The following is a 12,866-nucleotide window of genomic DNA, read 5'->3' on the forward strand; positions in this document are numbered from 1 at the left end:
AAGAGAAAATCCATGCTCAGCCAAGCTGACCTTCTGACTTCCCTGCTTGACTTCCAACACGTGGGAATTGCTGCTCCTGTGCCCTTAGGAGGTGATGTTTGAAAAGTGACCAGAACTGATGAATCAAACATCTTCCCAGAGGACCTTCCTTACTAATTCCCTGAGCAGCCTCAAGTCTGCTCTCCTCATGTCCAGAGCTGAGGTTTTGCTGGCACTTTTCCTCCTGTCAACAGAGATTTTAAACTCAATCACTTCATGGTGGCTGTGGCCAAGACAGTCAGCAACCTCCACTTCACTCACAAGATCCACTCTGTTGACAAGCAGCAGATTAGAAAGGACATCTTCCTGAGTCAGCTTCCTTAAGACCTGTTCCATAAAGTTGTCATCCAGGTTTTTTAGGAACCTTCTGGCCTGGGTTGTACCAGCTGTGTAATGCTCCCAGTTAATTTCTGGCAAGTTAATGTCCCCCATAAGGACAATATCACCCAACTAACTTCTAGGATTAAGATAGCACTGTGTTCTCATGTAAAATAGCTTAATGTAACTATAAGTTTTATTTTTGCTGTCTTTCTAATATTAGGTTATGCTGAATTTGTGGATTCCAAGTATCACCACAGCTGAAGAGATACTGTAAGATTTTATATATTGTTGTCATGTAAAATCCTGTGTCTTTGGATAGCCTGATAGATAATATAATAATAGAGATTACTGCTTGACTAGGCAACATAACCCTTTACTTTTCAAATCTGGATCCTATGCGAATTTCCTGGTGCCATCCACTCCAAGACAGAAAAAACCCCAGTACATTTCTCGAGGTTTTCCCATGCTAACAAATAAAAGCTACTCTTACACAGTCAGTCTTGCTGCAAATATTGTTGCACCTCTATGAAATATAGTCAACAGATAACTAAGAAAGCAAGAGAAAAGGGGCTTCAACCATTGGACATTATATATTCTCTACTTAGCAAACAGCAGACACTTTTTCCATAGGCAATTATTAACATAATTTCCTTCTTTCTTTTTCTCCATTCCAATAATTTTTTCACTGTTCACTCTTCCACCTATGGTGCCTTTCTGTAGACCCTTTTCGTGTATGTTTCTCTAATTTTTTATCAATCTCTTTTTGTCTTCTACCCCAATACATCCACCACACTCATCCCAGGTTATCTTAACCAACAGATACACAGACCTGGAGAGAAAAGTTATCAGTGCTGTTAGAAGGATAAACTAAGATGAGAGGTTTCACTCTTTAAGATCAACTGCTCTTTCAAAAGCTACCTCTTTCCCAGCAGCTAAAGAAGGTGAGCGCTGACATTCACAGAACAAATTTGGAATTTGCTCCGCAATTACCTAATTTAAACAGCTGAATTACTAGGAAGAACGACAGTAAAGAGTAAACTCTCAAAACATTTAAAAATATCTCAAAGCTTAAGAAATAATCTGGTTGTTTCAAAAGTTGTAAGAAGGGGTTTATACTCTATAAACATAGGAAAAATCTCTAACTACTGATACCAGATTCCAAACATCTCCAAATTACAACAGAGAAATATGGGCAATGTTACTATTACTGCTTCAAATGGCCTTGTGAAAGCTAAAATAATTCACCTACAGAAGAAATTGAGATTAATCATTTCCAGAAATATGAGACCCTAGAACAGGCTTAGCTAGCACACTTCCAGGCTGGTGCACCAGCTCGTGGCCTACCTAGGGAATACGACATACCCATCACAGTAGAAGAATATTTCTTTCCACATAAGCTCGTGTTGCAGAGGTACAAGCAGTCTTAAAAAATACCTCAGAATCAAAAGTGAAGAAACTTTATCCCTTTTGTCCCAAAGTATATGGTATGCTAAGGCCATGTGAAAATGTCCTTTGGCCACTTCCACTATGTACTTTTGGAACCCTTTAGGTGAACACTGAATCTTTTTCCATATATTAGAAGGGCTCAGATATTTCCCCAAAATAAGAATAAAGCTGGATCTCCTGCAGGTTCAGTTTCCCACCAGGTTGCCAGGAATCATAGTTGAAATCTGACAGTGAAACATCCCACAAAGCTGCTTCTTTATCATCTTTCTTTAGAATAATCATTAATTAAAAAAGAGAAGTTGTTGACACCCCATACCTGAAAGTGTTCAGGACCAGGCTGGATGTGTCTTTAAGCAACCTGATCTAGTGGAAGGTGTCCCTGTCCATGGCAAGGGAGTTGGATCTGGATGCTCTCTAAGGTCCCTTCCAACCTAAGCCATACTATGATTCTGTGATTCTATGAAAAATTGTTGCTAGTTGGCACTTAATAAGTTTTTGTACCTTTTCTGTACTACTTCAACCATTTTCATTTTCTCCTCTGCTTAATTCAGAAACTATTTAGGAAAGCATCTGTCTTTTTATTCTGTGTTTCAAAGGCACTGTCACCTTACACAGTAGTTATCCGTTTTCACCACAGATATAAAGAAAGCAAGGAAAAAATAACTGAAAGGAGTTGACTTTGCACATTTTATTAGCACTGATTAATGAAAAATTCTTTAATGGCTCAAAAAATAGATTTTTAAGTTTCCTTTTTTACAGGTTTGGCTTAGATTTTCAGATTTCACAAAAGGTTGCATTTACTTGAACCTGAATTTAGGTTAAAGCAGAAAAGTTACTTCACTCAAGTTTACTCCAATTCTTGTCTTTCATTGCATACATAATATCTGAAAGCGGCACCATCAGTGACATCAGTAAGATAAAAAAAGTTTGTACTGTGATTATGCCAACAGGGATTTGTCAAGGTCAGGGGAAGAGAAGGCAAAGCCAAAGTGAAATGTCCAAATATTTCAGTTATCAGAAAAAGTAGTCTGCCTGGCACTGTAGGAATGAAAATGAAACTGAGGAAAGGAAAAGCTGAACTAAACATTAAGAGTGACAGAGATGAGTCTCTGAAAGAGGGTGAGATTTTAAGATTTGGAGCCTACAATACTCAATTCTTAACGTATAATTTGCCTCTTCAGAATCAATCCCAAGAAATTTCAATTAAAGTCACAGAGTCATAGAGTTATAGAATTACAATTAGAGTTGGAAGTGATCGGAAGTGTGTCCGATAGTCCAACTGATTCTCAATGTTAGAACAGGTGTCTCAGGGCCTATATTATTTTAGAAACCTTTAAAAGGAACTTTGGAAAATTTCTATCCAGAAGTTTTTTAGGGTTTCAGCTGAATACTAATTTAAGCTAAGAAAAGCACAATTCTTTTGAGAGGACTTCGAGGCCTAATGTAAGAATCTGGCTGCTGGAAATTTAATGTTATGAGCTAAACTGCATATTTCTAAAGGGACTGAGGCTTTTAGAGGTCCCTAGAAGGGGCAGAAATCTTTTGATTATAGGACAGAATTTAAAAACTAACTGTATTTTGCTTGAAACTTTGAGGTTATAAGTATGTAACTGAAAAGTTTGATCTATTAAAAAAATAACTTCAGTTTTCATATTCCCATGGCCAAAGTGAGATAGCTGCCCTTAGATATGCAGAATACACTACACTTATGTGTGTGTCCATGTGTGTGTGTGTGTGTGTGTGTGCGCGTAAAGATCTAAGCCAAGTCATTCAATGATAATTAAAACCTGCAGCAGCACTGAAGGCTTACATAGTAAAGCAGCTATGAATACTCTCTCAAAAATATACTATGACTTTTAGAAAATCAACTCATAGCAAAAGTATATTTTTCTCACTTCTCTGGGTTTTCCCTGTTTGAAATAAACATTTGAGCAACTTTTAAAATTTTATTTAGTAGAGTTGGAATAAAGCGTGTTTGGGTCACATCAGGGTGCTGAACATGAAAAGGTCTCTAAATTGTCTGTGCTCTATGGGATTCAAAGTCTTGATGTTGAAATTTCTAAAGTGTTTAGATATAGATTAAACTAAACTTAGCCATTCTTCATTTTGAATTTAATCAGTAGCAATGTTTTTTGTAAGCAAGAGAAAAAAATGTCATTTTTTTGTTATTGATGTTTGAGTGCAGGAGATATTGTAGAAAAAAACTAAGCCAAGTGAGTTAATCAGTTTATTCTTAATTTTAATCTCTTTCTTTGTGTTCTTTAAAATTCCCCAAGGTATCTATTAATTCCTATATCTCTTTTCAGTACTTTACTGAATAAAGTACCTAAATAAAATATATTTTTACCATGATTCCAACACTGAGACAAAATTTTAATCAAACATTTTCTCCTTAGAGGCATAGGAACTCGATGTTACTGTAAGTTCTACATTTCTAATGCACAAAAAGCCCTCAAAAAACAAACAAAAAAATCCAAACACACCCCCCCCCCACCCCATTTTATGCAAGTTTTCTGAAAACACAACTAAAACACAACTCTACTGTAAAGATACCATTTTATCATGATCACTTCTACCCTGGGAAATACTCTTTCAAATAGCATACAAAAAAACCTCATCACTTGTAGCTGTAAACCTTCTATAAACTCTTTATATAAACAATCAAAAGGCTTTGAATTAGCTACAGAAAGAGCATGTACTACTAATAACATTAAATACACTGTTTATATAGCTCCTATTTCCAAATTTCCTTTGCTTTTCTGATTTGGTAATTTGCACTATGAAACAAAGAGAAAAATAATTTCAAACCCTTAGTTGGAGAATGCATACATGAAAAAATTAAATTGAAGTGTTGACTGAGGCAGCAGGCATCAATATAAAGACACATTTTAAGACACAACATGCTTCTGTTTTCAGAAGGTTTATACCATTGCAAAAGGTATTTTATTTTGAGCTGCAAGTTGAATTATATTTCTTCAGGAAAATTACCCTTAGCTGAAAAATTTTGAAAATATCTGAAAAGGTTGTGAATTCATTTTATGACTTCAGGATCTTGAAGTTTTCGCAAGCCAAGTTTCTACACTCCTTACTGCTGTTTAATGATGACTTCACAAAATTATTTGAAGATTGCCTAATAAATTGCAAGATTACAAAGATTGCTGATTTTTGAGTCTTTGGACTCAGAAATGCTGGATCGGTCTTTCAGGGTTGGAAAGCACTTGCAGTTCTCATGATAGCCAGCTACTTATTCAGCCTAAGTTTACTGTAGAATTATAGAATCTTAGAATCATTAAGCTTGGAAAAGACCTCCAAGATCATCAAGTCCAAACTTCAGCTGAATACCACCACGCTCACTAAATCATATCACAAAGTACCATATCAACTCATTTTTTGAACACTTCCAGGGATGGTGACACCCCACTTCCCTGGGCAGCCTGTTCCAATGATTAACCAGTCCTTCAGTGAAGAAACTTTTCTTAATATCCATCTGAACCTCCTCTGGCACAGCTTGAGGCCATTTACTCTTGTCCTGTCACTAATTGTCTGGGAGAGGAGGCCAACCCCCAACACAGCACAACCTCCTTTCTGGTAGTTGTAGACAGCAACTATATATAACTAAGCAGTCAAGAAATCCCAAATGTTTCAAGTAAGCAAGCTGTAATGGAGGTAGGTGGGCTTCAGACCCACCCAGAGAAAACTGATATTAAAAAAAGAAGAAGAAGAATATATAAATACTATGTCTGATACGAGGGGAAAAAAACCCCAACAACCAAACAGCAAATACAACAACAAAACCTCTCAAGGAAGTGAAGAACAGTCTGATATTGCAAGTTGACTACATGAGCATGTTTATGAAAGGAAGAAAATGCAGGAATTATAGCAGGAAATGCTATTTTTAAACCTAGCAACTCTTAAGTTTTACTGTCTATAGATAAGAAATACATTTTCTCTCCTTTAAAAAGGCCTGATGTCTTTACACAAATATAAGCTGTCTTTCATCCAAGTAACCAATATACATCTCCCTGTTCCTTTGAGGCAGACGGTATAGCGACCACATGATGATCCCTATGGATGTGGTCACCTTCTGGAGGAAATATGGAGAATATTCAGCACTGCAGTGACATTAGGGCTTACTTCAGAAACCAGGATTAGGGGATGGTCAGGACCACACACATTGCCTCTACAGAGGGCTGTGTGAATTTAAGCTGACACAAATATTCAACAATTTTGGCCTTGTTTTCCAATAATGATGGAAGTGCCTTCAGCAACTCCACAGGTATGCAGGCATGTTTTGGACCCCTCAAAACTGTGTAACAGGGACTGTGAGACTGAAGTCAATGACATGTTGGAAAACAGCTATATACAAGTGAACAGTCTCAATGGCAAAGCTTTACCTAGTGTGAGTTAAAATAACTAAACTAAGCCTCCTTAGACTTTAAAGTTTATATAATGGAAATGGCAACTGACCCAGCCGCACAGAGTACAATTATAATTAACAGGAGACTTTTCTGAAAAATGTCTGTGCTGCCTTGGGGAACAATGTAGGTCAGAGCATCAATTAAAAGCAGAACAAATTCTTCATTGCCTCCCTAACACTTAACCCTAAATCATTTTGTTGCTGTAAATTAAACAACCCATGCTGCAATACCTCACAGGAGTGAAAAAAGCCAAGAATAACAGGTTTAAAAACTTATTTCAAGCTCCAGCACTCACTTTACCCCACACACAATGGGCAAGAAATAGAGAATACTATGTTACAACTGTTTTCCTGAGCTTTATGGAGCAGAATTACCATCTGTATATTCAGAGGTTTTTTACATAATCTGGATATTAATGTTCAACCTCTGCAGGAAAGCAGATGAGAATTACTTAATTGATGATTAAAAACAGCAGTTACCTTTGCTGCTGAGTGCAAAGGAGATAACAGATTGTTTAAGACTCTAGACTTCAGCTTTGAAGCTCTAGTGAACAGTCTTATAGGCAGGAAAATGGAATATAGGAATAAATCACTTCAGATAAAATGTATCTATAGGGGTCAATGCAGACATTTTACCTAATTACATTTTTAATACTATAAGAAATATCAAGGATGATTGTCAATAGAAGCCACCCAAAAAGTTAAGGACTTTCACTTTGAAAGAATTGTCCCCTAATACCGTCCCTTTTTAAGATCAATAAATTCCTGTTTCTTAACAAAAAGACAATTTTCAGCAGAATTCATGCCGTAAGAAAGATTTTTGCTAATAAAGCCTCTCGAATGTTGTTGACCTTTGTGTTTGCTCATCTAGAAATACTGGGCAATATCTTGGATGAAATTAAGTCTTTTGAAGTTTTATTATTTGCTTGTGTGGGAGGGGAAGAAAATTCCTCTGCTCAGCTTCTGAGATTGGAAGGGGAACTACATTGATAAGCCAGACTGCCTGAGCAGTATCTGAAAAGCCCATGAGAGACCACAAGGGAACATCAACTGACACAATAAAGACAGGGGAAAAAAATTTATAAAGTGCACCTTCAACTCCTCTAATACTCATGAGTAATTACAAGTACTGAAAAGGTACTGCAGGAAAAATTAAGCCTTCCTGATGCCCATGTAATACTAGAAGCTCCAAAAATTCTTCACAGAGAAATAATTCAATAGGGGTATAGAGTCAAAAGCAAAACCTCACTTTTGCAAACAGTGGATAAAGCTAAAAGGCTATGTTTGTTAACAAATGTCTTTCAGTAGAGTACAGAAAGGAAGTGAATTTGTACATCAGAGAAATTCCATTTTAATACAATCAGGTTTTAAGACTCAAACTCCCTACATTTTCGCCTGCATTTTTCAAATTCCAATGAACGGTCCAGGAGCAAAGTTCCCTTTTCCCACTTGAAATGCTAAGATTATGTAAAGAATGCCAGCTTTTGATTAGCCCTTATATCCATAGCTATAATATACCAGTGCCAGTGTTAAGGACGGAAATTCCACTGTTGAAGGATTTCAGCAAAGTCAGAATGAATAAAAATGGAGTGACCAAGCTTGAAAAAGTTTCCAAGCCGAGTATAAAACAAGAGACAACAGATGCAACTCATCCCTCAACAGTTCTCATTACGATTTCATCAAAGTTTAAGACCTCTCATTACTGACACATTGAACATTTTTTTTAGGCAGTAAGACTTTGATGATGAATTGGGTAAAAAACATAAAAATGGGTTTTTTTGGAAGATTTCACAATTGAACAATGGACCCTTCCATCCTTGCCTAACTGGAGAGGAGAGCCACTTTCTCAAAAGGAATGATATAAGGTAAGTAGACTGGGAATAAGTAAAGGTAATTTATTTTAGGTGCAAGTCAAAGCAGGGAGGGTGAAAAGAAATGCTATAAATGGAGTGTAGTGGGGCACAAAACAAATCTCATTTTATTATACTTTTCTAGGGGTTGATAAGTGCACCTACAGACTTGTAGGCTAGGGGCTCACAGTTTCTTCTTACCTGTGAAGGTGCTAGATATGTTACCAGATGGCAATATATCATTCACTGCTCTGAGGACAGGTGTAATGGTAGCACAATGACGACTTAGTTCTATGTAAGATACATAGAAAAACTCTAAAGACTCCAGCTACTACAATACTTTTCAAAGCCCTTTCTAAAAGAAAGGAAAATTTATTGCTCTTTTACACACAGGAAAGCAAAGGGAAAGAGAATTAAATAAGCTGCCCAACAGGACTCAAGAGACTAGGAACTAAAAAAATGTCTTACATCTAGAATCTCATTTTAAAGACCACCCAGTCTTCAACCAGTTATACAAAATATCCCTGAGATGTACACAGCAGACAGACAGCACTGAAAAACATCAAGCCCTCTCAGCCAAACCTTCCTGTTCCAATCAAAATTTAGTCATGTCAGATTAAAAATCAATGAAGGAAAATTAATTCAGAAATTCATAATCTAGAAGAACTCAGACTTCATCCTCCACATATGTAGGCCAGGAGGTGGCTGTACTGAGCTTTTTTAGTAATCTGCTGTATTATGGATATAAAAAAATAAAGAAATTAAAAAATGAGGGGAGGGGAGGGGAGGGGAGGGGAGGGGAGGGGAGGGGAGGGGAGAGGAAAGGGAAAAAAAAAGAAAAAAGAAAAGAAAAACAGAAGGGAAAAAACGTATATCCAAAAAGAGCACAACAAGGCAAAAAGACAAACCTCATAACATATTGTGACTTTTTTCCCTTCTGGGACACTAATAGCAAAAGTGGGGAGGGCTAAGACTGCAGGTGTCCCATTCTTTTGTGCAAGGAGTCTCTTCAGCTAAGTTGTTTTTGCTGACTCAGATAGAGCAAAGACAGGCACCTCAAAGATTCAGGATTTAAGACAGAAAGTACCGTTGGATCATTGAGGTTAACTTAATGTACTGCCATGCATAAAATGGACAACAGTAGTTTGTCTTGAACTAAAATATGCGTATCTATTTCAGAAAACACCTAAACCTGAAACACATAATGAGATGGAGATCTACCACTTTCCTTGATGGTTTGTCCTATATTTTCACTTTTAAAACACCTGCCTGGCCTTGGTTTCCTCTTACCCTGGTACACATTCTGCTTTTTATTGCTGCTGTGAAGAACCTTATTCCCACTGGAATGCACTGTCATTAAGTCATGTCCCTTTCTGGAATGATTTTTCTTCATTCTAGTTCTTTTCTCTCTTTTAACACTAATTTAAGATCTTTATTAATATAGACACCCAAACTTGGTACAGTATTTCCATAGCCTCCCTGTTGTACACCCCGATAAAGACCATCTCCTTATTCGTAATTTCTAGTGCATTTGAGTTGTCTATTCTTTCCTCTGAAACATTCGTAGCATCATTTATTTCAGATGTAGGGGGCCCCTATTATGTGTGGCAGGCATTGCTTCCTTCCGGTTGTGTAATACTTCTATTCTAAGTAATGATAATTTTGTTTGAATGGCTTCTGTTTGCCAGGCTAGACTGTAACTGGATTGCACTATCTGATTATTGTGTCTTCTTTGTTTCCTACTTTTTCAATCTTTGCATCATTTTCAAATTTTAACAGCCAACAATTCGTGCTGCTTTCCAAATGACTTGTGAAAATATTGAAATAACGTTTTCCACACTCAATTCTAAATTGTGGAAGACTATGGATAGCCTGTTTACAAGACGATGTAGTGACAGGACAAGGGAGAATGGCTTCAAACTGAAAGAGGGTAGGTTTAGATTAGATATTAGGAAGAAACTCCTCACTATGAGGGGTGTGAGGCATTGGAACATGTTCAGAGAAGTTGCTGATGCCCCATCCCTGGAAGTGTTCAAGGCCAGGTTGGATGGAGCTCTGAGCAACCTGGTCTAATGGAAGGTATCCCTACCCGCGACAGGGGGTTTGGAACAAGATGATCTTTAAGCTTCCTTCCAATCCAGACCATTCTATGATTCTATTCTATGACTCTATGATCCCTCAAATTTTCTGTGTAAGGGCAATTTCTCATTGACTAGTACTTTAAAATGAGAGTCCCTAAAGAATACTATTTTGATAAAGTATACTGCTATTTATTTATACCAGATACAATACAGAATTAAATTAAATGCCTTACAAAAGCCTAAACAACACCTAGGACCATCCAAGCAGCAATTTCACATTCTGGAATGACATTTATCTAATGTAATTGTTTTTCTTTAAAACTATGCTGACTATCATTAGTTTATTCTCATACTTGCTTTATTGGCTAAATCCTTATTAATACTTCCAGTATTTTTTCCAAGGCTAAAATATAACTAACCTGCAGCATTATTTAGAAAAAACAAAAAGGTGAAAATAATAGCATGACACTCCCACTCCATATCCCTTGAATTTAAAAAATTCTCCAACAGATCTTTTCAGCCTTCTTTCTTAAACTCTTAGGTGAAAGTTACCAAGTAATATGCCTTATGCTTTACTTATTTTATCACTGGCAGATGTTGTTTAACATGCTTTCAAAGATTCAGTGCTGTTTGTACAGTAGGGACACTGGATCTCCTACCACCATATGGGCTTGTTAAGGAGCAAACAGCACTTCCCTCCTACTCTGTGCCACTCAGTACTGAAGAGGTATCAGAGTTTTTGTTCCTCTTTGCATGAATAAATGACATGATTAATTAAACAGTGATTGACTGGCATCATTTCTTCATCTTTTTAGCATTACAAAAAAGCAGAATGAATTAGCTGATCACATCCAAAATAAGCCAAGAAATAAGCTTAATTAAACTTTTCTCAGAATCTTGGGAGACAGAAATCGCACGTCCAGACATACACTTTAAGAGTTCTTATCTATTATGCTTGCCACTGAATTCATTGTAGGTTGCTGCCTTAATCACTACATATTTTTGGCCCTTACATTAATGAAAATTACCTAGATATCCCAAGTCATTATAAATTGATGTCCAGCTGGCAGCGAGCTGTGCAAGATCACTCAGAATCTTCATCCACCCTATTTATCCCAGTGTCCTCGTAACTCTGGATAACAAAGGACAGCAATTTGTACATCAACAATATATCACTTTAGACTACTTTTACCAGAAATGTCCCATTAGTGTGCATTATCTTCCTATCTTAAACTGCCTTCTTTTCCTCTTGAGATTGCAAAGGAGCTAGCTGGCAAACAGCCAGAATATCAAGTTTCTCACACACATCTAATCTATTATCATAATGGCAGGAGGTCATACACTGAAAACTGAAAACACAAATGCAACATAAACTAAACTCAATATTTTGATAACAGAAATTTATGGAGGGTTCTATCCTAGGGGGTATTTTTGTACTACTAGTTTCAGTGACAACTCCTCTATTGAAAAGCCCTTGGATTAAAAAAAAAAAAAACAAACAAAAACAAACCACAAAAATACACAAACAAAAAACCCCAACCAAACAAAACCCTAAAACAAACCACAAAAAACACACACCAAAATCCGCTTCCACAATGCTTTTGTCTGTCAGGCTCTTGAGGTCCATAAATATACTTAGTCTTCCTGTCCAGGTCCTGCCTGCTACACCTCAGAGACTGATTGTATCTCTGTTGGACCAACAGACAATAAAAAGAAATTTCAAAAGGATGAAGTGATATTTTCCTGACTGCATGAAATATGTAAAGTCTAGACACATCTAAGTTGCTAGACTATAAAGAACGTCTAGACAATGGAGAGACAATAATTTTCAGGGCACAATCCGTCTGTCTCCATCTGAAGGAGACATCCAAATCAGATTCAAAGAAATGCATTAGGGACAAGTCTCTCTGCTGGCTACCAGCTGAGGTTTCTTAGATGCCACAGCATCTTGGCAATTAGTGAAGCACTCAGGCAAATATTTTTTTAACTTGAAATGGGTACTTTTGGGTCTAGGGAAGCATTGGTAGAGAAAAATTGGCAAAATTATGAAGCAGCAATTCAGAAACTATTTACTTTCCTCACTTATTTTTCACAGCCAAATTCACTACTCTCACCTGTGTATTAGTCCATTCCATTTCAGGAAAAGGTCCCAGCTGAAGGCCTCTACCTGTGGGATTTTCTTCCTCTTGGCCTTTCTGGAAGTACATAGAGACATCTACTCAGGACATGTTCCAAACTCAGATTTTTCATTGTCTTTGCATATGGTGCTTAGTTGTGAGGTTTTGCTTCCCAGGCTGTTATTTTGGGGCAGAGGGCTCACTTATTCCCTTGAAGATGTAAATAGGTGTTAATACATGCTGAATTGCCCAGAGGCTTTAAAACAAAAATAAATTTGCATTATATTATATAGTATTAAAAATGTGAGTGCATATTACTTGTTATAAATATCTATGCAATATCTATTTATCCTTGAAGGGAGAACAGGCAAGTTATGTATATTTTACAAGAATTAACACTGTACTACTGTATTTAGGTTTATTTTTAGTATGCAACTTCTACCAATTTCAAGTAATTATTAGCAAATCAAGCAAGAAGGCTATAAGGAATAAATAAACATTCTCTTGCCAGTCCACCTCATTCTAGCTAAAATTAGAAATAATCCTGTTGCTTCTAAATTTTAAACCCTACTTTAATTATCACTATGACTTTATG

General features: G+C 36.7%; 1 protein-coding gene across 15 annotated transcripts in view; it reads right to left on the reverse strand.

Moving 5' to 3' along the window:
* Nucleotides 1–12,866, reverse strand: part of DLG2 (discs large MAGUK scaffold protein 2) — a 1,023,852-nt gene that overhangs the window by 612,244 nt on the left and 398,742 nt on the right. For 3 of the 15 annotated variants that reach the window (XM_071556445.1, XM_071556395.1, XM_071556406.1), the window contains exon 2: nt 12,269–12,349. The exons of the other annotated variants lie outside the window; for them this stretch is intronic. In XM_071556445.1, the coding sequence (XP_071412546.1) occupies nt 12,269–12,349 (81 nt within the window). The remainder of the gene's footprint in view (nt 1–12,268; nt 12,350–12,866) is intronic. 15 annotated transcript variants of the gene reach the window in all.

The sequence above is a fragment of the Pithys albifrons genome, chromosome 1 (assembly GCF_047495875.1).
Source record: "Pithys albifrons albifrons isolate INPA30051 chromosome 1, PitAlb_v1, whole genome shotgun sequence".
Lineage (NCBI taxonomy): Eukaryota > Metazoa > Chordata > Aves > Passeriformes > Thamnophilidae > Pithys > Pithys albifrons.